This window comes from Dipodomys merriami, unplaced genomic scaffold (genome assembly GCF_024711535.1).
Source record: "Dipodomys merriami isolate MVZ:Mamm:240054 unplaced genomic scaffold, mDipMer1.0.p SCAF_8, whole genome shotgun sequence".
In the NCBI taxonomy this organism is placed as follows: Eukaryota; Metazoa; Chordata; class Mammalia; order Rodentia; family Heteromyidae; genus Dipodomys; species Dipodomys merriami.
Window position 1 is genome coordinate 22,931,877 of NW_027206401.1, and position 25,067 is coordinate 22,956,943.

The 25,067-nt window shown below is 35.6% G+C and overlaps 1 protein-coding gene across 1 annotated transcript in view; it reads right to left on the bottom strand.

Moving 5' to 3' along the window:
• Positions 1–25,067, bottom strand: part of Eya4 (EYA transcriptional coactivator and phosphatase 4) — a 233,192-nt gene that overhangs the window by 103,039 nt on the left and 105,086 nt on the right. Inside the window, exon 3 of the mRNA XM_070010083.1 lies at positions 15,179–15,228. Coding sequence (XP_069866184.1) covers positions 15,179–15,228 — 50 coding nt within the window. The remainder of the gene's footprint in view (positions 1–15,178; positions 15,229–25,067) is intronic.

The window sequence follows — 25,067 nt, forward strand, 5'->3', positions numbered from 1 at the left end:
CTCAACATCCCTAGCCATAAAAGAAATGCAAATCAAAACAACATTGAGATATCACCTCACTCCAGTTAGAACAGCAAAAATCAAGAACTCTAACAACAGATGCTGGAGGGGATGTGGACAGAAAGGAACCTTACTTCATTGTTGGTGGGAATGTAAACTTGTTCAACCACTTTGGAAAGCAGTATGGAGGTTCCTCAAAAGACTTCACATAGATCTCCCCTATGATCCAGCAATCCCACTTTTGGGCATTTACCCAAATGTTTACAAACAAGACCACACTAAAGCTACCAGCACAACTATGTTTATTGCAGCATTATTTACCATAGCTAAGACATGGAACCAACCCAGATGCCCCTCAGTAGATGAATGGATCAAGAAAATGTGGTATATATACACAATGGAATTCTATGCCTCCATCAGAAAGAATGACATTTCCCCATTTGTTAGGAAATGGAAAGGTTTGGAAAAAATTATATTAAGTGAAGTAAGCCAGGCCCAAAGAAGCATAGGTCCCATGGTTTCCCTTATTTGCAATATCTAGTATAGGTATGAGTCAAGCGGAAAAGGTCAGATAATGTGATGTTAGGAAAATGAACCCTTAAATATGTATTTTAATGTTTTCGTTTCTTTCATGCATGTGTTTCTAATGCATTTATAAGATTATTTCTTTGTTGCTTTGTATGTCCCTCCCCCACAGTGTAACCCCCGCTTTCACTATATTTGATGTCAGTATAACATGTGGAGGAGATGGGGACAAACAAGTCGTTTAAGGATTCAGGTGGACCTGTTGCAACAATGAGAAGTACAAAATGTCATGTCAAAACCAGCTTTACAATGTCGGTGTGGGGGGGGGAGGGGGGTATAATTGGGTGGGGGGAGGGGGGAGGCGGGGAAGGGAAGTGAAGGGTAAACAAAGGTAAGAAATGTATGCATTATCCTGCCCATGTAATTGTAGCCCCTCTGTACAGTATGTTCTCAAATAAAATAAAATACAATTAAAAAAAAAAAAAGAATTGCAAATCAAAACAACATTGAGATATCACCTCACTCCAGTTAGAGTGGCAAAAATCAAGAACTCTAACAACAACAGATGCTGGAGGGGATGTGGACAGTAGGGAACCTTACTTCATTGTTGGTGGGAATGTAAACTTGTTCAACCACTTTGGAAAGCAGTATGGAGGTTCCTCAAAAGACTTCACATAGAACTCCCCTATGACCCAGCAATCCCACTTTTGGGCATTTACCCAAATGTTTACAAAAAAGACCACACTAAAGCTACCAGCACAACTGTTTATTGCAGCATTATTTACCATAGCTAAGATATGGAACCAACCCAGATGCCCTTCAGTAGATGAATGGATCAAGAAAATGTGGTATATATACACAATGGAATTCTATGCCTCCATCAGAAAGAATGACATTGCCCCATTTGTTAGGAAATGGAAAAACTTGGAAAAAATTAGATTAAGTGAAGTAAGCCAGGCACAAAGAAATACAGGTCCCATGGTTTCCCTTATTTGCAATATCTAGTATATGTATGAGTCAAGCGGAAAAAGTCAGATAATGTGATGTTAGGAAAATGAATCCTTAGATAGGTATTTTAATGTTTTTTTTCTTTCATGCATGTGTTTCTAATGCATTTATAAGTTTATTTCTTTGTTGCTTTGTATGTCCCTCCCCCACAGTATAACCCCCCACTTTCAATATATTTGATGTCAGTATAACTTATGGAGGAGATGGGGAAAAACAAGTCATTTAAGGATTCAGGTGGACCTGTTGCAACAATGAGAAGTACAAATTGTCATGTCAAAAAGGAGCTTTACAATGTCAGTGGGAGGGAGCAGGGGGTGGGGGGTGGAGGGAAGATTGGGTGGGGGGGGGGCCTGGGAAGGGAGGTGAAGGGTAAACAAAGGAGGAGGCTGCAATGCTTGGTAAGAAATGTATGCATTATCTTGCCCATGTAATTGTAACCCCTCTGTACAGTATGTTCACAAATAAAATAAAATTAAAAAAAATAATAAAAAAAGAAAAAAAAAGAAAAAAGGGCTTTCTAAATTACAACCAACTTACTAAAGAAAAGATTAATCCTCTCAGTGAAATTCTTGACTAGTAATTTAGTGTCTTCCTAGTTTCCTAACCAAACTTCTATAGTTATTCCTTCCATGCAAAAGAAAGAATTTTGGAAGAGCACTTTGAAATATAAAACACATGTCAGACTTAGAATTTCTAACTATTAGTACTGACAAAATAAACAGAAAAGCCAACTGAGTCAAAACAATTTGAAAATATGAAAATGAAGAAAGAAGTAGTAGGGACAAAAATCAGACACCAAAGAAAGAAGAAATTGATGCCTATGCTCATAGCCATTCTGATAGTAAGAGTAAATTTAGAAAACTGACTTAATTTGGTTGAAAATCTAATGTATAAAATTCCATGTCCTGTACAAGCAGGGTAAGATTACTTAGAGAAAGTTAAATAAAAAAATAAAAAAAACCCATCAAACTACTTCTAGTAAATTAGTCTCAATAACTCCTACCATACGAATGGAATCAACATACGTGGTTTGTAAAACTAGATTATACATGTGAAATAAGCAACTATTGGTTGTTTTTCTGATCCTTCACCTGACAAGATCTGTTTTTTGTACTATTCTCTTTTCCCCTTCCTCAATGTTAACTCCTCTGTTGAGCACAAAACATTTAGTTGCCAGTTAGTTCCTTAACTCAATGGACCCTTGGTGTGAGACCATAGAGGAAAAATTACGCAAAACATGCAATGTGAAAAATTTGGGGTGTAGACCATGAGCAAATAAAAGCATTGATTTCCAAAGACTTTCCAGTCCCTGTTTGGAGTACTGTACTGATAAGTGATCAATCAAGAAATTATAAATATGTGGGAAGCCAACTGTTTACAATATTTTTCAAAGATCATTATTCTGTCATTAATAACTCTATAAATTTTATATAAATCTGTTGCCTTTAGAAAAACTGGATGCCTTCATATCAAAAACTTAATTAGACAAGACACTATGTTGAAAAACAAACTTTACAATTTAGGCGGGGGTGGGAGAGTGTAGTTATGGAGATGGGAGGGAAGGGGTGGTAGGAGAAAAACAAAGGAGGAGGCAACAATGCTTGATAAGAAATGTACTCATTACCTTGCTAAGTAATTGTAACCCTTCTGTATAGTATTTTCACAATAAAAAAAAACATAAAAAAGAATAAAAGACTACCTTTTATTATAACAATAAATACTATTTTATGCATCAAAAAACTTAATTAGATGAAACAGAATTGATCATGAATGAGTGAAAGAGGAAAGAGACCCTAGGTGTATAGGAATTATGGAAAGGATTTTGAAAGCTCAGATTACTCTTCTTCCAAGGTCAGGAAGGCTTTTTATTCAGGGTCTGGAGATAATTGACTCTTTCTAAGCAGCACCTAAAGTCAGGCTGATATTGGGATACTGACTCAGAGTTTTTCTAGGGTATTTATGAGTACTGATTTGCTGCTTGTACTCTCCTACCAATGTCCTTGCTGCAATGTCAAAAGTCTTAATTAAGAGCCACAACTGCAGTTCACTGTCAGAGGTTGTAATGGAGAATTCCTTTCCACAACAAAAAACGTGGAACGACTCATTCTAGATCTTCAAATGTTGGCTTTATCAGCATCATTTTCTTGCTCACAGCTGGCACTCTGCCACTTGAGCCATGCACGCCTCCGATCCACAACACCATTTTCAAAGCCAGGGGCTTCCTAATACCGTTTCAGTCCACAAGTCACTCAAATTTTTCAGAATCTCTTGTAGCCTCCTCTCACCCAGATGAGGCCACCTTGGGTAGCTACAGAGTGAAAACAGACAGGAAACTGGAGCTCCATTGAGATATAGAAGAAGCACTGTCAGACAAAAACTGCAGCGTGCTGGTCAGCTCTGTAGTGCAAAGAGCTGATCCTTCCAAATACCTCTTGGAGAAACACTGGGGGCATCCATACTTTCCCTCACACTGCACACGTTTGTGCACGTGCACACACACACACACACCACACACACACACACACACACACACACACACACACACACACTTCAGAATTATACTTCAGCTCTCTACTATAGATTTATTCATTATTTCTCTAAAACAATGGATAATGAGAAAGCCTAGGATAAGGATAATAATTACTTCAGCAACATGATGGTTAGGAATATATCAGTCAGTCAGAACAGTAGCAGTCTGATTTTGTCTCTCACCTGTTGTTAGATACGATGCTCCTGTCTGAAGACAGCCCTCTCACTCTAGCAGCTGCCACACCAAGGGCATGTGCCAAATGACATTACTCACTTCATCTCAGGCACTACCTAGACATACACCATCCCCTTGTGTTGTTGAGATTCCAGATCTTCCATGGAAACACAGTGGGAAGTGAAAGAATGGTAGAGACAGAAAAGTAATATAGAAAAGTAATAGGACTGGGTCCCTTCATAAAGTAACCCTCTGTGTGTTCTGACAAGTATAAAAGGTTTTACAAATTAATTATAGGACAGTGCAATAGAAGAGCTTTCCATTAAGTGAAGCCTATAAAACTGCAAGTATTTTATTTATTGATTGATTGATGATGATGATACTAGGGCTTCAATGTAGGGCCTTTTCACTCAAGACTAGTGCTCCACCACTTGATCCCACCTCTAGTAAACAGCTTTTTGTTGGTAAATTGGAGGTAATTGTCTCTTGGTTTCTATGCCTAGGCTACCCTCAAACATTAATCCTCAGATCTCAGCCTCCTGACTATCTTGGGTTACAAGTATGAGCCACCAGCACCCAACTTGAGCAATTATTTGTTAAACAATTTTTTGTTTTGTTTATTTAAAGATAAAAATATTATTTCACTAGGGATGTAACTTAATAGTAGAATGCTTGCTTAACATAAACAGAGCATTGGGGTTGGGCCCTAGAATCTCACACATAAAAAGTACCATTTCCCATAAGAAAAGTCAGTCCAAGATAGGAAAGAGAGGACAGAAAAGAAGTGAGAAAAAGACAGAAAAAAAGAAAAATGTGTGATTGTTCCATTTCTATCACAAAATGTTTGCTAAGATACGATGGTTTTAATTAAGATAATCCAAAAGTCTATCATGCAATATGTTTTCTTCTTCAAAATAAACTGAGCCAACCCAAAGGGACAAGGGAATAATAAATATAATTGAGACTATACTTGGATCAACTGGAATATGAAGGTATCCTTCTTGTTACCAAGAACTTTCTCCAATTTGATCTTGATTACAATTGACATTGAAGCTCCATTGGTTATTATATGGCATAAAGTAATGAGAATAGTGTAGGTAAAGACCAGAAGAACTCTCTCCATGTGAAAACTACCTGACCATTCAATCATTGATGTAGTAAGAATTGCATTCCTTCGGGGGGATGCCTACTATGCTAGGTACCATACATGAATTGACGTAAAACAAAAACCCCAAACCAAAACAAAAAATCAGATGAAATCAATACTTGCATTTCTCCTATTTGTGGAAAAAGGAATCACTTTACCAAAGCTCAGAAACACATAATCATTAAGGAAATTATCCATAGGGTATATTCAAACTTTGTGTGTTGCCAATCTGTGTATTATTTTGAGCAAAAGTATATTTCAAATGGGATCATCTTGAATAGAAATGATTGCAAAAATTACAATTCCAACTATAATTTAACTTCTTGGAGAACAGGAGGAGTAACATTCATTACAATAATTGCACAGAACTAATGTCCTCAGGGATTTGGAAAGCACACCGTTCTTCTTAATAAGCCCAGATTTTTATTATGAAGAGTTTGTCATTTGAAAAATCACCAGTGTTTCAATTTGTAGCTTAGATTTTCCTACCCTATTTCTGCTTCCAGTGGAGAATTCTGCTCCTGAGTTTCTGCTCCAGTTAAGCTCTGACCTCTGTATTAACCTGTCCATCTTCTAGTATGATTGCCTAAACTGATATCTGACCAAGTGTATGGCATTCCTACATTTCTGTTGCCTTTTTGTTGTTGACTGTCTCTTGTCAGCATTACCACTGTATCAATCTGAAAGAAGATTCAAGTTCCTATATTTTCTCAGCACTTCCCATGTATTCCTTAACTTAGAGTTTTCACTTACCTATGCAACCAGAAAAAAATCTACTCAGAGAGGAAACAGAAAACTAAGCTACACAGATTTGTCATCCAACTTTTAGTTTGTTGAATACGTTCGTGTGGGTGGAGGTTTACAAAATCACTGTTTGCCAAGTTCGTAGAGCCTTACATATTGATTCTAATTAAAAGGAAAAGTTATATATATATATATATATATATATATATATATATATATATATATAGTTTTGTGGGTTTTTTTTTTGTCAGTCGTGGGGCTTGAACTCTGGGCCTGGGTGCTGTCCATCAGCTCTTCAGCTCAAGGCTAGCACTCTACCCTTTGAGCCACAGCACCACTTCTGGTTTTCTAGTGTTTTTTGGAGATGAGTCTCACAGACTTTCCTGCTGGGGCTGGCTTTGAACTGTGATCCTCAGATCTCAGCCTCCTGAGTGGCTAGGATTATAGGTATGAGCCACTGGCACCCGGCTTACGTTTTATATTTTTTTTATCGTAAAGATTATGTACAGAAGGGTTACAGTTACATGAGTAAGGTAATGAGTACAAGCATTGTTACTCCCATTATCAAGCATTGTTACTCCCTCCTTTGTTTTTCCCCTACTATCTCTTTCCTTCCCACCTCCCCAACTTAAAAGGAAAAGTTTTTAAGAGAGAAGTTTCTATGTATTTTTTCCATCTACATTTATATTAGCTACTCTCTCATTAGATATTTACCTCTTCAGACAAAGTCAAATTTAGTTTTAGTTACAAGAATTTTGAGACTATAAGGGTATGTATTTATTTGGCACTTTGAGCTTGTCCAAAAGACATCAAGTATCAGGTGATAGAAATTCATAAACACATGAACAAAGAATCCATTCATCCTCTGGCTTATTGAAAAGCAAATGAGAACATTGCGTAGGTTGCTAAGATGACTGAAATGTGATGATTAGATGTGAGATAATGAACAGAATCTCTGTCTCTTTAGAAATCAAATTTTTGGAATTGCTACTAATACTAAACCCTCAACCATCTCACAGGAGAAATTTTTCAGTCCTTGATATTGTTTTGAAGGCCTTAAGAAGCTTGAAGCTTTCTGACCAGATAGAGTTCTGGAGGATGCATGAGGCATAGTAGAGGGTCCTAACTATGGAGCAACTCCATCTTGTAGCACTTGATACATGAAATGCCTGCCAGCAGCCTGTTACTAGTTAGGTAAGAAAAATGTATTTGAAATTGATTTATTAAATTCTAAGTACGTATTTTCGAAATATGGGAAAGACAAGAAAAAGCAGCTTTCTCTAGAATATTATTTGAAATTTGAAACCTTGGACATACTTCATTCTAGTCATGCTGGACTTGAAGCTAGTATTGTTAAATCAAGTCAGGGCTTGCACCTACTTTCTCCTTCTTTATCTCCCTCAAACTTCAAGTTTTGTTCCAGTAGCACCTAATTTAAAAAAAGAAACTTTTTATCATCTCTCATTCCTCTATACTTATTCCCTAATTATCATTTTCTAATCTATCCTATTATAATATAAGTTCCCTGTTTCATTCACTAAACTGTCTCAAGCACTCAGATGCCCAATAAAGAGCAACTTTAAGGACAAGAAAAACAATGTACCTATAGTGAACTGCTGAAGGGAAAGCCATCAGATTCCTGTGAACTCAGTAATTGTTGAATAGGTCACCAAAGAACATAACGTATTCTCTAAGATGGTCTTAACCACCATCCATAAACAGTTACTTTATCCACTTAAGGGAAAGTAGAGTACTGTCTTAGCTCCTTGTGTTCACTGGATAAAGGTTACTAGACAAAGGGTTGGCAGGGGGTTAGCTCAGTGATAGAGGATATGCTTAGCATGCAGGAATGTGTAGGTTCAATCTCCTGTGCAGAAGAAAGGGAAGGAAAGGAAAGAGAAGGGGAGGGGAAAGGTGGGGAGAGAAGGGGAGAGGAGGGAAAAGGAGGGGAGAGGAGGGAAGGAAAGGAAGAGCAGGAAGGGCAGGAAGGAAAGAAGGAAGGGAGGGAGAAAGAGAGTGAAGGGAGAGAGAGAAGGAAAAAGGGAATGAAGAAGGAAGGAAAGAAAAAAAAGGAGGGAAGGAAAAAATAGAAGAAAGAAAGAAGGAAAGAAAGTATACACATGCTACTTTGTGTGATTCATTATCCTGACAAAAACAATTTATAAGAGTTCAGAGGCTCTCAGTCTGGATAGGAGAGCTTGACCAACAATACAGATATTTTCTGCAATTAATCATAAATAAGTGTGGGAAGTCAGGCATTTTCTAGTTGCCAGAAAATAATGCAAGCTGACAGGAGAAAGAGGCCAGAATCCTCCCATTGCCAACAGTGTATTTCAGGCCAAATTGACTATTTCATGCTTTGTATGTATGTACTTGTTCTGAAAGCAAAAGAAATAAATATTCAGTGTAGAAAATTTGAAAAATGTGTTTAAATCATGAGAAAAAAAATAGGGCACAGCATGCTAAGTGTCTCTCAGGCTTCCTAAGCAAGTCTCATCGCGGCTTTTCCTACTCTGAATATCCGGGCCACAGCTGATGTGTTACAATCTTAGTCATGTTATTATCCGTTCAGAAGCCAACTGGCAACTCCTCAAACACCCAAATTTCAAGTTTGGGCTCCAATCTATTGATGGTTGCTTATATTTCCCTAAGAATGTTTGTGAGTTATTTTTTTTAAGGACCAAACTTAGATACTAAATTTAACAGAATGACTTCAAAAGGTAAATAATTTAACACACAAGTAAAAAAAAAGTGCATTAATCAGACAACCTAGCAACTAGGTTAATCACAGGAAACAGAGAAAATAAGTTATTCAGTTTGCCTTTTGAAAGCAAAAGTATAATGCAGTAACAGTTGCTGGTCATGGATAGGTACCTTTATTCCTTCTCTTCCTCCTACGGCAGGATCTGAAACTAGTGAGACAGAGGCAGTGAAGCAACCAAGCGAGCATTGAGATAGACAGGAATTGAGCAGAAGATAGCCCGTTCCCCAACCTCATGAGATTCAGGTGGCCCTCCTCAGGTTCTTGGACAAATTATACCCCTGTTTAAAGAACAAAACAACCAACAAAAGCCAGAACTCCTCTTCTGCTTTCCCTGGCTCATATTTGTAGTTGCAATCAATGAGTGCTGACTAAAACCACCAAGAATCCAAGCCGGCCGCAACGTGGGCCAGCGCACCTGGTTTCATTGTGCTGTCCACTTGTCACACGATCCATTCCATTTCAGTTTCTAGTGAGCAAAGTGGGCTGTCCTTGGCAGCCATGTCAAGAGTTATGAATGGAGATTATAAGTGAAAATATAAGAAAGGAGGGAAAAGCAAAAAAAGAAGAACAAATCAAGAATAAAGCCTGGGAGATGTGAAGACAGTGAAGATACGGCCAAACAAGTAGATGAACGGGACAAGTTAACAGTAAAGTCTTAGCTGTTGATTGTCTCCTTTCACAGGTCTTCGGATCATTCTTGCTCCATCAGAACAAACAACAATCAGTTGCTCTGTGTGAGCCTTTCACGTTTATTACTTCATTTCCAGCTGCCCATTCATTTGATCTTAGATTAACTCCACAAGAAATCCACAAGTACATACATAGTATTGAAACATGCTGGCCAATCCATCCAACTACCAGGAGATATTTAAAAGACTGTTAGGGACCATGTATGGTAAGACATTTAAAGAATAGTATTCTAAGTTTTCAGACCTCTACTTAAATCTTCAACTGCTACTGCTATCACAGCTTTCATAGACACCTCAGACACTTCTCTGAGGAAATCGGCTCAGTATGCTACCGTGACCAAAGGGTCAAGATATGCCAGCTATTGAGTGTAAGATTAACAGCAAAACAGAACCCATCATTCATCCTCATTCACAACTCCAGCTGCACCCACACCTGTAGGAATCTGTCAACACACTTGAGAAAAGGCAGAATGGATGAGAAAACCTCCAGCAACTGCTAGCCAAAAGGATGAAGAGAACGGAGAGGAATCCACATGAGGTCAGACTTTGAAATGAGACAAAACATTCTCCAAAGTGGGAGAAAAGGATTAAGGTATAGTATGAGTCAGAATATCTAAGTCACCAAAGAATGAAAGCGAGATTTCAGAATATTTATCATTTTCAGAAGTATACCTGATAATTTTAAATAGGTGGCTCAAATAATGAGGAGTTCATTATTACTTTACATTGTGTTTAGCAATTTTCTGGCTTTGTTTTGTTTTTAGTAAAAAACGGAGCATATGTTGTAATGTAACTAAGCTTAAGGAGAGGCTACATAATTCCATATAACTAGATAGTATTACTAAGAGAATCTAAGTTTACTAAAACTACATCCCCAAATTGTCAAGTTTGTGGAAGTACAGCAAATGATTTTTAATGTATCTTGAAAACAGAGTATTGAGATCAGTGGATCTCTAATTTTACACAGTAAAATATTATGTACGTTTTCATACAGGTGCTTCAGATTTCCCTGCAGTGAGACCAATACAATATTTAAATTTTGACAGGCAGTCTTCTGAAAGCATTGAGAAAGTCATTTGACTAACAAATAACATATAACCCAATGCCTTAACTATAACATTGTTAAATAACAATTATTTACAGAAGATAAATTCATTTTTAAAGCTTTTATACTAGACTTTTAATAGATCAACTTTCTGATTCTCAATTAAAAATTAGCTATTAAATCAAAATTAATTCTTTCTCTTCCTACCAGAAATATAAGTAAAAGTAGAGTGTGGAGTGTGTGTGTGTGTGTGTGTGTGTGTGTGTGTGTGTGTGTGTGTGTGTGTGTGTGTATTTGCTGGTGCCAGGACTTAAACTCAGAGCCTCTTGAACTCAGAGCCTCATACTCTTGGCTTTTTTACTCGGCTCTTTTATATGTGCCTGGTGCCCAGCCATTTTGGGTCACACCTCTAGTCCATTGTTGTTGTTGTTAGTTAATTGAAGATAAAGAGTCTTGGGGACCTTTCTCCCCAGGATAGCTTCAAACTGTGGTCCTCAGATCTCAACTTCCTGAGTTAGTTAGGATTCCAGGTGTGAGTCACCTATGCTCAAGTTTAAAATGTTTCTTTATCTGATTCATGGAAACATCTGCTAAAAGATTCATTTGTCCAGGAACTATCTATTATCTTAAGTAAGTTCCATGCATTTTCAAAGTGTCTCAAATGAGGCACAAATGAGTTCACCATGAATACAGGATGAAAACAAACCACCAAAATAATGTTTCAGTTTGTGTTTTTCAGATGGTCTATCTAGTAGCAAACTTCATTTTAAGGTAAAGTCAAACATGAAGTAAATATACATTTTAGCTTTTGCATGTAGCTATTTTATGGTTAACATTAATTTTAAGAAGAAAGATCTAGAATAGTATAGTCTGGACATGGTTAGCAACACTGAAGAGAAAAGCAAAGGAAACCATTCAAGGAATGTAAATTTTTATAAGAAGCACATTATATCCCTCTCCATATGACATCAAGTTTAATAGCTTTAGGAAACAGCGATACTGTCCCCAGTGTCTGGCTTTTAGTCCATACATGCAATGTTATTGCTAACTTTCCAGTTTTTCCTGACTCATAGTACATAAGTTTGTCAATTCCCTTATTTCCCTCTAATCTACTCATTACACCTGCAGCCCCAGAGTTTCTCCCTAAAAAAGGAATTAAGGCCAGGCAAGACAAAATTTGCTAACACACGCATGTCACTCCAAGAATTTTCCTCACAGTCTCCATGCCCAACATAGGTACTTCCCTACTGTAAAAAACACTTTCCGTCTGCATTTATTGTGATCTTTTCAGATCCAAAACCATCAAACTGTAAATCTAGCAAATAGGTGAATGATATTTGCTTTAGATTTCCAGTGAGGTAGCATTTTATAAGGTGGTGTGTCTCCAGCTTAACCTTTATGTTGATATTTCATTGTTAGCTCAAGTTCTTCACTTAAGATTAGTTTAGAATAGAATGGCTATCTTTCATATCCAGTCTCTCTGCCTCTCTGCCTTCCTCTCTCTCTCTCTGCCTTCCTCTCTTTCTCTCTGCTTTTCTCTCTGCCCTTCTCTCTCTGTCTCTCTCTGTGGCTCTCTGTTACTCTGTCTCTCTGTGTCTCTGTCTCTGTCTGTCTGTCTGTCTATCTCTCTCTCTCCAGCACACACATACACACACAATTGGAACCAGCGGGGTAGGAATGGATAGAATCTGAACCTTTGATCCTTAATGGACAGAAAGAATATACCCATATAAACATGTACCGAGCACTGCTGCTTAGTGTTGCAGGACAAGAGTTCTGCACGTGAATATAATAAATAGTGTTTTAGGGCTGGGAATGTGGCTTAGTGGTAGAGAGGCTGCCTAAATGCATAAGGTCCTGGGTTCAATTCCTCAGTACCACATAAGCAAAAATATTAATAATACTGTTGTAAGCATTCCTTGATTGCTTGACCTCCCAGAAGATAATGTATCTTTTTGTACAGGTTTCCTGGGTTGAATCTCAGAGCCTTGAGCTTGCTTGGCTGATGGTCTACCACTTAAGCTCAGCTTTGAAGATGAGGTCTCACAGACTTTTTCTACCAGGGCTTGCTATGACTGGCAATCCTCCAGCTCTTAGCCTCTTGAGTAGTGTGGATTACAGGTGTGAGCCACCAGCCTGTGACAGAGTACTTTCTAGCATAATTTTATATTACTCTTAGTGCTCCATCACTACATTAACTAAGTGCCATTTTGGCACTCTCAAACCTAGTACTCGTGAATAAAAGCAGGCTCCAAGAACAATTTCACTCTCTGTGACTGACTGACAAGACTATGGCATCTGACCATTGTAGCAGTCAGGGGAAGGAACAGCAACTACATGTTGGGGCTCCTGGAACCAATATGTTCCCTGGGCTCTAAAGAGTACATTTATTTTTTGATTGCATGGAACTTTAACATTCTTAGAATCCAATTTATCTAATTATGTGCATTTATATTACCCATGAGGTCAATTTCAGAAGAAGCTAATCTATGGCAAACAACCAATAGTTTCCAAAAAGCATGGGTGGTTTTCAACTTACAGAGATAAAGATATTATTAAATACATGCATGTCAAAACCAGCTTTTGAAAAATAACAATATATTTATCTTTAAAAAAATTATAGAGCCGGGTACTGGTGGCTCATGTCTGTAATCCTAGCTACTCAGGAGGCTGAGATCTGAGGATCATGGTTCAAAGCCAACCTGGGCAGGAAAGTCAGTGAGACTCTTTATCTCCAATAAACCATTAGAAAACCTGAAGTGGCACTGTGGCTCAAGCAGTAGAGCGCTCGCCTTGAGCTGAAGAACACAGGGACAGCGCCAAAGCCCAGAGTTCAAGCCCCACAACCGACAAAAAATAATAAAGAAAAATTATACATTCCCACATTCACACACAGTAGAGATCAAATGCAGGGCCTCACATATACTATATAAGCCCTGTAGCACTGAGCTTCATGACTTATAAAGCCATATATGCTGGGATTTTGTAAGCAGCAAAGAATAATCTAATTCCAGACTTAAATTCAGAGAATTCTGAACTTTTTTCACATTCTCTGAATCACTGATACAACTGTGAGATATGAAACCAATTTTTTAGCTTTGTTCTCTAATAATATTTATGTATAAACACAGTATCATGATCCTGAGTGACCAAAAAATGACTTCAGAAAATGATGTGAAATATCAATCATTAAGGTGATTAATATTGCCATAGTTTCCCACTAGCTTCCAAGATATACTGATTGCAAATCTCTAATTACCTACACAATATTTGTAAAGTATGTCATAGATAAGCTACTTATTTGTAAAGTATGTCATAGATAAGCTACTAATATTGCTCAGCAAATGATTAGGAAGAAATTGCTCACAATAAATAGGACTCTGGCCTTCACTTATCTCCACAAATCTTAGAGTACTTGTCTTTTTATGAAAAAAAAAAGTAATACTTTGCCTATTTTCCAATGCTTCAATAAAATAAGTAATTTAATTTAGTTTTGACAACAAATCAGTAAAACAAGGTCTAACGGTATTAATCTTGTCATATTACATGTTCTTAATGAGCCAACTGTGATCATTTTAATATATAAAGGAATCAATTAGTACAATATTATACTGAATAAAATAGGAAAGAGTTAGTTGAATGACAAGTGTATAGTATATTATTTATATTTGCTCTTTAAAGCAAAATATATTGGCCAGCCACATTACTTATGTCAATATTTCTTAACTTTATCTTGAAAATCACTGCAACCATCATAAACTAGAGCAAGACAAAATGCATGAGTACCTATCTCACAATTAAATTCAAAATTTTGAATAAAATAGAATCAGTGAAGTAGAATAGAAATAAAGTAGAATAGATATATATGAAATCAGTAATATCATATAAAACCCTGTGCTTACTGTCATCATGTTACTTATTATACTTTCACTTAGCCACTTAACATCGAGGCCTGGAGTTTGAAATAAAAGCCATGAAAAATTCATAGGCCTATAACAAATCTGCTGAGCTTCTGATAAATAGTATTGATTCTGATAAATTAGTATTGAATTCCTGTATGAAGCAGCCAGATTAACATTTTTTCCCAGGTCCCAATAACCAAAAATAAAATGTTTAGCTAATGTTGAGTTTCTCACTTTGAAAGAATTCTAAAAACCTAGCAAGACTTTATTAGAAAGAAAAACAAATGTTAATTCTTTGTTGTGGTTGCTTTTGTTTTGTAAACACAGATATTATAGCACCAGGTTCACTTGCAGTTGTAAACATGTCATAAAAAAGATTAGAATGAAAGCTTAAGGTTAACTATCTATTTATATAGGGGAATATATTTTCAAGGATTTCTAGAGATATTTCTATTATCTCTTCTATTATTCTTTAAAACTGACTTTAATTACAGTCCTTTTAAGTTATTCATGTGTTAATAATATCCTAGACAGTATAATGCATAGTTTCTATACACAAAGATTCTTTAAATTCTGATTTAAAGCATAGTATCGTATTGTTTTTTTAATTATAATTTTTTAGTGAAGTCTTGATCATTCTTTTACAATACCTGGAATTCTGAGGTTCTGAAGCATCGGATTCTGAGCACGTTTTCTTTACCTATAAGAAAAGAGTCTTCATTACTCTTCTTTGAAAATGCAATTTTCTTAATCAGGTTCACATATTTTGTTAAACTTAAAGTGGATACAGCTCTGTTCACCAAATCTCTGTAAAATACTCTCAACATTTTATAGCAATAGCATGAGGTACGAAACAGCATATTTCATTATTATGCCATGGAAACAGCTGCTAAATGCGCTTCCATGGTTTCCATTAGATGTAACATGTTGGGCTACAACAGCCAGGTCCAGCCAGCCTAATCAGAACAAAGAAACCAAAGAAGCAACTCTCCTACTTATGAGCCAGAAAGCCATACTGTTCTTAACCCACTAGGAAGTGTTTTTCCAGTGGATACCACTTCTGTCTTTTAAAGCATACAGTCATAAACACCTGGTTTTGAGGCAAAGCACAGTGTTAGCTAAAATGTTCATATATTAATTTTCTTTTTTTTCAGACCCATGGCTGTAGGTTTTATATAGGTCTTAGCCTATCAAGGAAATTTCAGCCTTCCTCTTACATTTCTCACTTAAAATAGTATAATGGCAGTCTAGTTCACAGACTATATTTCTTTTCTTTTCTTTTTAAAGGTATTTTTAACCTAGAAAAGGTAAAGAATGAGGCTAACTTTTGCTGCCAGGGTATCTATCCATTTCTAGATATAGTACATTTCCTAAAACAATGGAAGACAAAAATCAGTAGTCCTTCACAATTTAAATTTAAATGCAGATACCTGTGTCTGGTTTCTTAAAGATATATTACATGCATAGTGGAGTCAAATTTTTAAAAAATCTCTCAGATTAACATAAGAACTGTATGAGCCACTGTCATATATGTTTTTTTTTAAATTTTATTTGTGAACATACTGTACAGAGGGGTTACAATTACATGGGCAGGATAATGCGTACATTTCTTACCAAGCATTGCAGCCTCCTCCTTTTGTTTACCCTTCACGTCCCTTCCCAGCCTCCCCCCTCCCCCCCCATGTCATATATGTTTTAAGTCTTTATTATGATGATATAAATATGTAGCTTACAGGGTCCCAGAAGTTTTAGCTTCTTTTTTTTTTTTTTTTTTTTTTTTTTTTGTCGGTCGTGAGGCTTGAACTCTGGGCCTGGGCGCTGTCCCTCAGCTCTTCAGCTCAAGGTGAGTGCTCTACCACTTGAGCTACAGCGCCACTTCTGGTTTTCTGGTGGTTTATTGGAGATAAGAGTCTCACAGTCTTTCCTGCCCAGGCTGGCTTTGAACAGCGATCCTCAGATCTCAGCCTCCTGAGTAGCTAGGATTACAGGCGTGAGCCACCAGCGCCCGGCTAAGTTTTAGCTTCTTATACATAGTTTGGAAGTGAAAAAAAAAGTGTCCAATGAATGTATACCACAGCCACCTTTGTGTGGGGTGAATTAAAATACAAATAGTACCACTTGAAAGAAGTTTTTAGTTTTAAAGTAATAACAGTATATTTCCAGCTTGCAAAGTAATACTTTCTTCCTCTGATTCAGAATGCTTTAAACACATACACACACACACACACACACACACACACACACACACACACACACACACACACACACACACACACACACACACACACACACACACACACACCATCCCCTGAACTTTAAAAAAATTTGTTTTTGTTTTCATTTCCAACTGGAGACATTTTTGTACACTGGGACATCAATTATTTGCTTTATTAATTGTATTCTGTCTTACTTCCTGCCAATATATTTACACAATAAGAAAATAAAAGTAATTAGCAGGAAGATTGCCATTTTACCTTGTTAGATAACTTTTTCTTCACCCTTAAAATGGGACTCAGCACTGAGATATGAAGGGGTAGAGAAACATTTTTGAGAATAATGTCAATACAAAAGTCACTTGAAAATACACAGAAGTCTATTGTCCAAGAAAGATAAGAACTAAAAAGAAGGACAACAGGAATCTGATCTTTCTGCCCATGGCTTCTTCCCTATGATTCATCACCAGAAACTGTAAGAATTTGCTAAAGTGAATGTCACTTTCTTCACTATGAATCAGGATAAGAAAAGCTTCCTGAAACTTAACCACCTTTTTAAAGATTTAATATTCATGGCTTTCCAAAACATCATCTTCCCATTAATGTACCAGAAATTTCTGATATTACTTTATTTCTCAAAGTAATAACTATAACACAGAGAACATAGCTATTGTCATATATATACATATATATTGTCATATATATACATATATATGTATATACATATATATACATTAATGTACCAGAAATTTCTGATATTACTTTATTTCTCAAAGTAATAACTATAACACAGAGAACATAGCTATTGTCTTATATATATATATATATATATATATATATATATATATATATATAATATAGCCTGAAAGAGTCCCAGGCTTATAACTAATGTTCAGTATGAGGAAGCCATGAGATATTCTTTATATATTGTTTGAGATATGTATTCATTCAAATAGTTGTTATTTAAAAAGTTTTATTCTTTTCGAAGTCAAATGAAGGAAGGATAACGTTTAGTATACTGTGACTACTATAAGGAAAATCTGTCAAAAACATCGTGGATATTCACAAGTGAAAATGGGAGTAGAAGCAGACTCACTGGCTTTTGAACTGTTTTGAAGGACATAGACCTCAAGGACTTCATATGACTATAAAAACGTATTTAAATGACACAAGGTTTTGCCAAATGAACCACATTATGAAGCTCTTATACTCAACAAGGAGTCTGGAAATGCTCTGTTGGGTAATGCAGATTATTGAAGCATTTTCATTTTGTTTTGTTTTAAATATGATTTTATTATTATTATTTGTTTAGATGGTACTGAGGAATAAAACCCAGGGCCTCATGCATGGTAGGCAAGCCCTCTACCATGTTACCACATTCCCAGCCCCCATTCAAGTGTTTTATGAGACATTTGAGTAGAGATGGCCTAAAAGATATTGGAAATGGGACAAAGTGAGGGCTGACAGGCAGGCAAGAGCCTCAAGCTCAGAGGCTGTTAAGTTCCATGAACACAGAGGTGGCATTAACCTTGTACATGGAGCATTTCATCCCCAGCCCCAAGTGGATGCTCCCCAAATCATTCAACTTGTAGGTAGGAGATGGGAAAGGGCTGAATGAACATGGGAATCAGAGATGGAAACACAGGGATATTTTCACAAACATTTCTCAAGACAGAATCTCGCAGACTGGCATACATGGTAGAAGTACTTATACGGAACACGACCTAACATTCCTGTCTGTCCCTGAAAGGCAATTTTAGATATTTATAAATAAAGATATTTCATGACAACTTCAGATTGCGTCAAAATTCTACTTTTCCCCCCTTAATGCTTCAAGGATTTTAGACAAGCTCTGCCACTCAGCCCCCAAACTCGATCTTATTTCTGAAATAATGGAGGAGAGCTCAATGCAGCATTAAGAGCCTTATATGTATATCCTGCTTTGATAATGGAATTCGAAGTTGGAAGTCCAACATGACCATATTTTCCTTTGGAGAGATGAATGGACTTAACTAAATAGCAGCAGACTGGCCTAAGCTATGGAAAGGAGACTATTCCTACAGTATATGTAGACCATCTCTCTTCAGGAAAATGCCAATTTATTTTTAAGTTTGCATTGAATAAAGTGTAAATAAGCAGGCCAAGTAATGAAATAGGGTTTTGTGCTTATGATTAAAATCCAAAGCCTTGTTTTCATAAGACACACACAAGGAGCTAGAGGAAAAAATTAAAAGTAAAAACACAGTTAAATACATTTAATTAGCTAAAACAGAGTAAAATGTTAACTTACTACAAGTTTCTTTGAAGAAATTAGCTAAATCAAAGCATGATAAAGAGCTAAAAGTGCAAAGCTACTAGTATTTAATCAACATACAAATATAAAAATACTGACCTTTCAGAGAAAGGGATGAATAATAGGCCAATATATACAACTGATGATTGTATGCCGGGCACAATGATAGATACTATTTTGTCTCTATTCTCATATAATACTGAGACATAAACTAACTGATTTAATAATAAAATAAAAATCTTGTGAGCTGTATGCCCAGTTTCAAATCCATATCTATGAGTGCTTTCATCAGTACATGTTAGAAACAAAATTGTGAACATATAAACTAAAACCTTTTAAAACTAAAACTTTTAAAACTAAAACCATTTTTAAAATGAATAGGAAAACAGCTTAATATTTAATGTTTAATGTTTATTACACTATTATAATAGTACTGCTATTTATCAAATCAGCTTCTTTTCTTCTCACTACACTAGACTATGTATATTTGTAATCTCCATTACTTCATGAAGACAGCCTTAATGGATAAAGTACTCCTTTTAAAAGTGACACCTGAGATGCAAAGGACTGAACAATTTGCCTGATGCTGTCTGGCAGCTAGTGCTGGCAGGGATGAAACTAGAACTAAAGGTTATATAAATTAAGCCTTTCCCTCTTGTGTTGGTCAGTTGCTTTTATGAGGTGTCCTTACTTTTTTTTACAATCATCTTCCTGAGGTATCACTGAGGTATATAAGTGTACATACTGAATGTATATGACTAGTCTAAGATTATAATATACCTATGACACTATCACTACAATCTGTCTTGTGAAGATACTCATCACCTCCAAAAATCACTCTCCACTCTTGTGTTTGTTGTTTTAACAAGTAATATGAGATCTATACTCAGTCAGATTTGAAGTGCTCAATACGTCATGGCTGGCTTTAAGCACTAGGTACACAGTGGATTTCGAGGGCTCACTCATCTTGCATATCTGAATATTTTCTCCCTTTGACTAACATCTTTCCTATCTTAAAACGAAGAGAAGAAATGAGAGTTCCACAGAACACTTTCCAAAAAGGAACCGAATAGTCACTTCTAAATCTTCAAACGAATTTTCAAAATTGGCCAACTGAAATAAATATTTTTTTACCAACATTTAAACTCCAGAGAAGCAAAACTTTTATTTAGAAAAACTATTATCCAGGTACCTCTAATATCCACTACCACCACCATCACCAATACACTGACAGTAACAAAGGTGTTTTGTGAAAACAGCTTCTTATTGTCCAAAATATCCCCATTTGTTCAGTTCAGTAAGGCATTATTGAATGCTGAGGGATGGCAGCACTGTCTAGACACAGAGAGGAACAACAGCCAAGCAGTTCTACAGGGGAATGATAGTTGCTTATGGGTAATTAACCTTTGAAATATGGCTGGTCTGAACTGAGATGTGCCTTGTGTCTAAAAGGCACACAGGTCTTCAAATAAGGAAGGGTAAGGAAAATCTCTTAATATCTTGTACACCGAGTCATGAAATCATGATTTGAAAGTACTGGGTTAAGCCATACAATTTCTACTTTTTCTCTTCCCAAATGGTTGCGAGGTAATTTAAAATACATTCATGATTCACGTCATTTTTTTCCTGTCTAGATCAATGAAAAATCTGCCTTCATTTGAGCTCATATATTCCAGAGAAGAGACATGCACACATAACATATGTGAACTGTAAAACATCAGCAGAGAGAGTGTTAAGAAATTGAAGCAGAAAATATAAATAGAAAAACTATATAATAATTTTGCATTAAATGATTATTTTTAAAAAGTACCCCCCCCCCAGGCTGCACATGGTGGCAGATAACTGTAATCCCATCAGCTTTGGAGGCTGAGGTGAGAAAATCTCCAGGTCAAGGCAAACCAAATTAATTATAAAATGAGATCCTATTTCAAAACCCATGGGCTTGGAGTATAGCTCAGTGCTAGAGCACTTGCTTAATATGCACAAGTTCAGTCTGGGTTCAATCTTTCAATCTCCAACAATGCAGAAAAAGACGTCACTTTTTCAGTTTCACAATGCATCCTTCATATTTTTAGCCTGTATTTACACAAGTAACATAAATCATAATGATCAAGTAAATTGTAGAAGATGTGGGATTTCATATTGAGAATAATGAATATTTTTATTATTTGGAAAATATGCCCAGAAAATACCCTAATGTCCAGAATGTTTTACATATCACAAATATACAGAAGTATAACAATCAGCCATAATTCTTCATCACATTTTCTAACTCTTAAATTATGTGAGAAGCTTACAGTCTTCTGAAGAAAACCAGGATTAATTCATGAAGTACACAAACAAAAACCAATTGCTTTTGACCTGGCCACTATCTTCAAAAAAGCTGGAACTAATTATCACAATTATTTTCTATTTAATCTTATTGCTTACAATTCTCCAAATGTTAATAGTAATAAAAATGTAAATAATGAAATAGTAGAAAGAGATATTTTCAATGGAGCTCTTCTTCATTTTGAAACAAACTTTAAAGATTACTAAAAATCCTATACAGTGATAACAAGAGATCAGTTCTACGACCACAAACCCCAAGATTTCATTCCGGAGACTCCAGAAATGAAAGTTGTTGATGTAATGAATAATTTATTATGCATCTTTTTATGACTGCTAAGACTATTTATTCACTGAATTGAATTAGGATGCAATTTAAATTTGAATGCTTTATTGCTTAAGAAAATACGGATAAATAAACAAATATAAAATAGAATAGAATTTTTATATTTATCTGTATTTTTATAATGCAAATATTTTTGCATTGCACACTAAAATCTCTGTAAATATAGAAAGTAGCACAGAAAGGACTATCAACAGCAACTGAGACTTGGGAGCTCTACTTGTATTTCAAATGTGAATTCTCCATGTAAATCTGATGAAATAAAAGATATTTATAATGGCACAGTATCATAAAATATTTTTGTGTAACTATACACTTTCTAAAGTATGTTTTCAATAATTGGGTTTCATAAAATTATTGAATGACTACTTGGTAAAGCAGATGTGCTCTAACTTCAGTTACCTTTAATTTCTGAAAAATTAAAGTGCAAATAAGATTTCTTGACACTGCTCAAATTTTCTAAACATATAAAATTGTCAATATTTTAATTTAAAATTAAAAGCTGAAATCTAACTGTATTTTCTTCTATGTATTCCAACTTTATACCAGATACTTAAATCATGCTGTCACTTAATGCATGACAGTTGAACAAGCCAATGTGATTTTTTATTAAAAAAAGAAAAGAAAAATTTTAAGAAATATTTTATTTTTTTCCTAAAATAAACTTCAGAAACAATTGATACTCTGAGTTTGATGGGCTTCACAGATTATACTGGCATCTAGTGAGAAGCGTTAAATCAGCATGAATTAAACCTGCAGATTATACATAGAATTATATTTTGGATTTTTATATGAAAGTCCTCCTTTTCCCCTTCACAGTGAAATATACACACACAGATGAACAGACAAGATATTGGAGCTCCATAAACGGACAGGCTTTAAAAATGAATTAAATTATTTCCTTTCCCATCCTATTTAAGGATGCATGAGTAGCTAAGAAAACAGAATAGCTAGGATACTTAATGAAATATATAATTTTACAACGCAGGCATTTTCTGGAAATTATTCTAGTATTTGATTACTTAGCAGCAGTGAAAGAAAATACATGTTTATTTTTTCCTCTAAATATAACAATTACAAGTTAACACCTCCCTAGAACTTAACAAGTGATACATATTTTAAAAGTGTAATGGGATTATTTTACTTTTGAAGTAAGTATAATTTCTCTTGAGGAGATGATCACAAAATTTCTCTACTGCTGGCCCACACAGATACAAACCCAGAGATGTGTAGTATACACTAACTGAAATTTAAATGTCTTGACAGTTCATCACAGACCTATTTGATATCTTAAGATAAATGTTGTCATTCAGTTTTTGACTTTCAAAAACTCAACAACAATAAATCAGAGCAGGGCACCAGTGGCTTACTCCTGTAATCCCAGCTACTCAGGAGGCTGAGATCTGACAATCAAAATTTGAAGCCAGCTGGGGCAGTAAAGTGCTGGAGACTCATATCTGCAATTAAGCACAAAAAAAGCCAGTAGTGGAGCTGTGGTTCAAGTAGTAGAGCACTAACCTTGAGCACAAAAGCTCAGGGTCAGTACACGGGCCAAGTTTAAACCCAAGGACTGGCATACAAAACAACAACAATTAGAACAAAAAACTCATCATCAAAAGTTGTTTTGGTGTTTTTTAAGTATTTCAGTGTATCTATATATATTTGGGGTGCTTTTCAGAGATTTTTGCCAAGTGGTAGAAGATCATTCTTATAAAGTATCATTTTCCAAGATACAAAAAAATCTTAACAGCTATAAGATGCATTCATTTCCAAAATCCTCTTCCTGGGGTAAGAAAATAATTTTCCTCCTTTGTTTTTATTGTGCTGGTACTGGGCTTAAACTCAGGACCTTGTGCTTTCCCAAAGCTTCTTTTGACTCAAGGCTGGTGCCCTCCCACATGATCCATACCTCCACTTGTGGCCTTTTGCTTCTTAATTGGAGATAAGAGTCACAAGGATTTTCCTACCCTGTCTGGCTTCAATCCATGATTCTTAGATCTTTGTCTCCTAAATTTCCTCCTTTTTCTTGGCCCTGTATCCATTTTTGGGCACCGTGGAGTCTAGGTTTCTAAGCCACCACTTACTTATTTACTATGAAGAGTTCTCAGGTACACAACTGAAGTCTGTACCAATTCCATTTAAAGGAAAACTGGCATAACTCCTGTTTAACTGCTATATGCCAAGACAGAGCTGAATATTCTATTTTTAAGAGTAATGATAAACAAAATAAACATAAAAATTAAGAACAATAGTGTTAGAAGGTTAATAAACACCCCTAATAACAGAAGTCATTTTACCCCTGCAGGATTGTGCTGTCAGGAGCAAGAGCTTATTTGATTTCTGGCCCTTGGTGCATGGTCCTTCCAGGGTCTTGGCTTGGAGGAGGAAGGTTAGGCAAAAATCACACACTGGGGAGAAATTATATTTTAAGTGGAAAAAAATCCTATGGCCTATAACTCTTCATCAACTACAACTGTCACATTTCTTTCAATTTATTTGAGAGTTCATTGCAAGGTTGAATATATTTAAGAAGAAACTTAGTAACAGAAATATAGGTAAACAAAGTATAATTATTTATGCAGTACATAGGCATAAAACCAAATGCCAAACCATTTTAACCTTTAAAATTCTAAAATGAATTTTTTCCTCCTTAGCTATGTCATAGTTCTTTGTCACCTGGCACAAATACCATATATACTGTATCAATTATTTGGGACAATTTCAAACTCCTTCTAATGATCACACAATGGGTCAAAGGTAACACACTACTTAAAATGTCACAAAAAGAACATAAGACGCTATAGCATATCATATTACAGTTCTTATGAAAATCACCTAAGTGTAGAAATAAAGCTCAGTTTTCAACCTTAACAATATGTATACACTCTGGAATAACACATACTAAAAGTAATTGTTTTTAGAGTATTTTTCTCATAAACATGCATTGTAAACATCCCAAGACGTATTTGTCCATGTGTTTTGTTTTTCTTTATATCTTTTATGTACGTGCTTTTTATTTCTGTTTTTCTCCTTTAGTTTCTTTTTATAGTCTTGTTGTTGGAAGGAAGGTAAATTCCTTACAATGTATTACAATAATAAAAAAAAAGCAAAATGAAATAGTCTCTTCACTTCTAAACTGAGATATTACTTCAGGAGCATAAGGCTGATTTACATGAATCCACTGTAATTATATTAAAATAAATGATTTTACATTGTATCCTTACATCGAACTGAGGAAGAATACTTTCCTTAGTTCTGCACATCAAAATCTTGAGCTCTAGATGTTTCTTCATGCAAGTGAACATTTATGAATTCTCAAGAATAATGCTTTAAAAATGATGTTCAGACTCTATCCTCTCCTA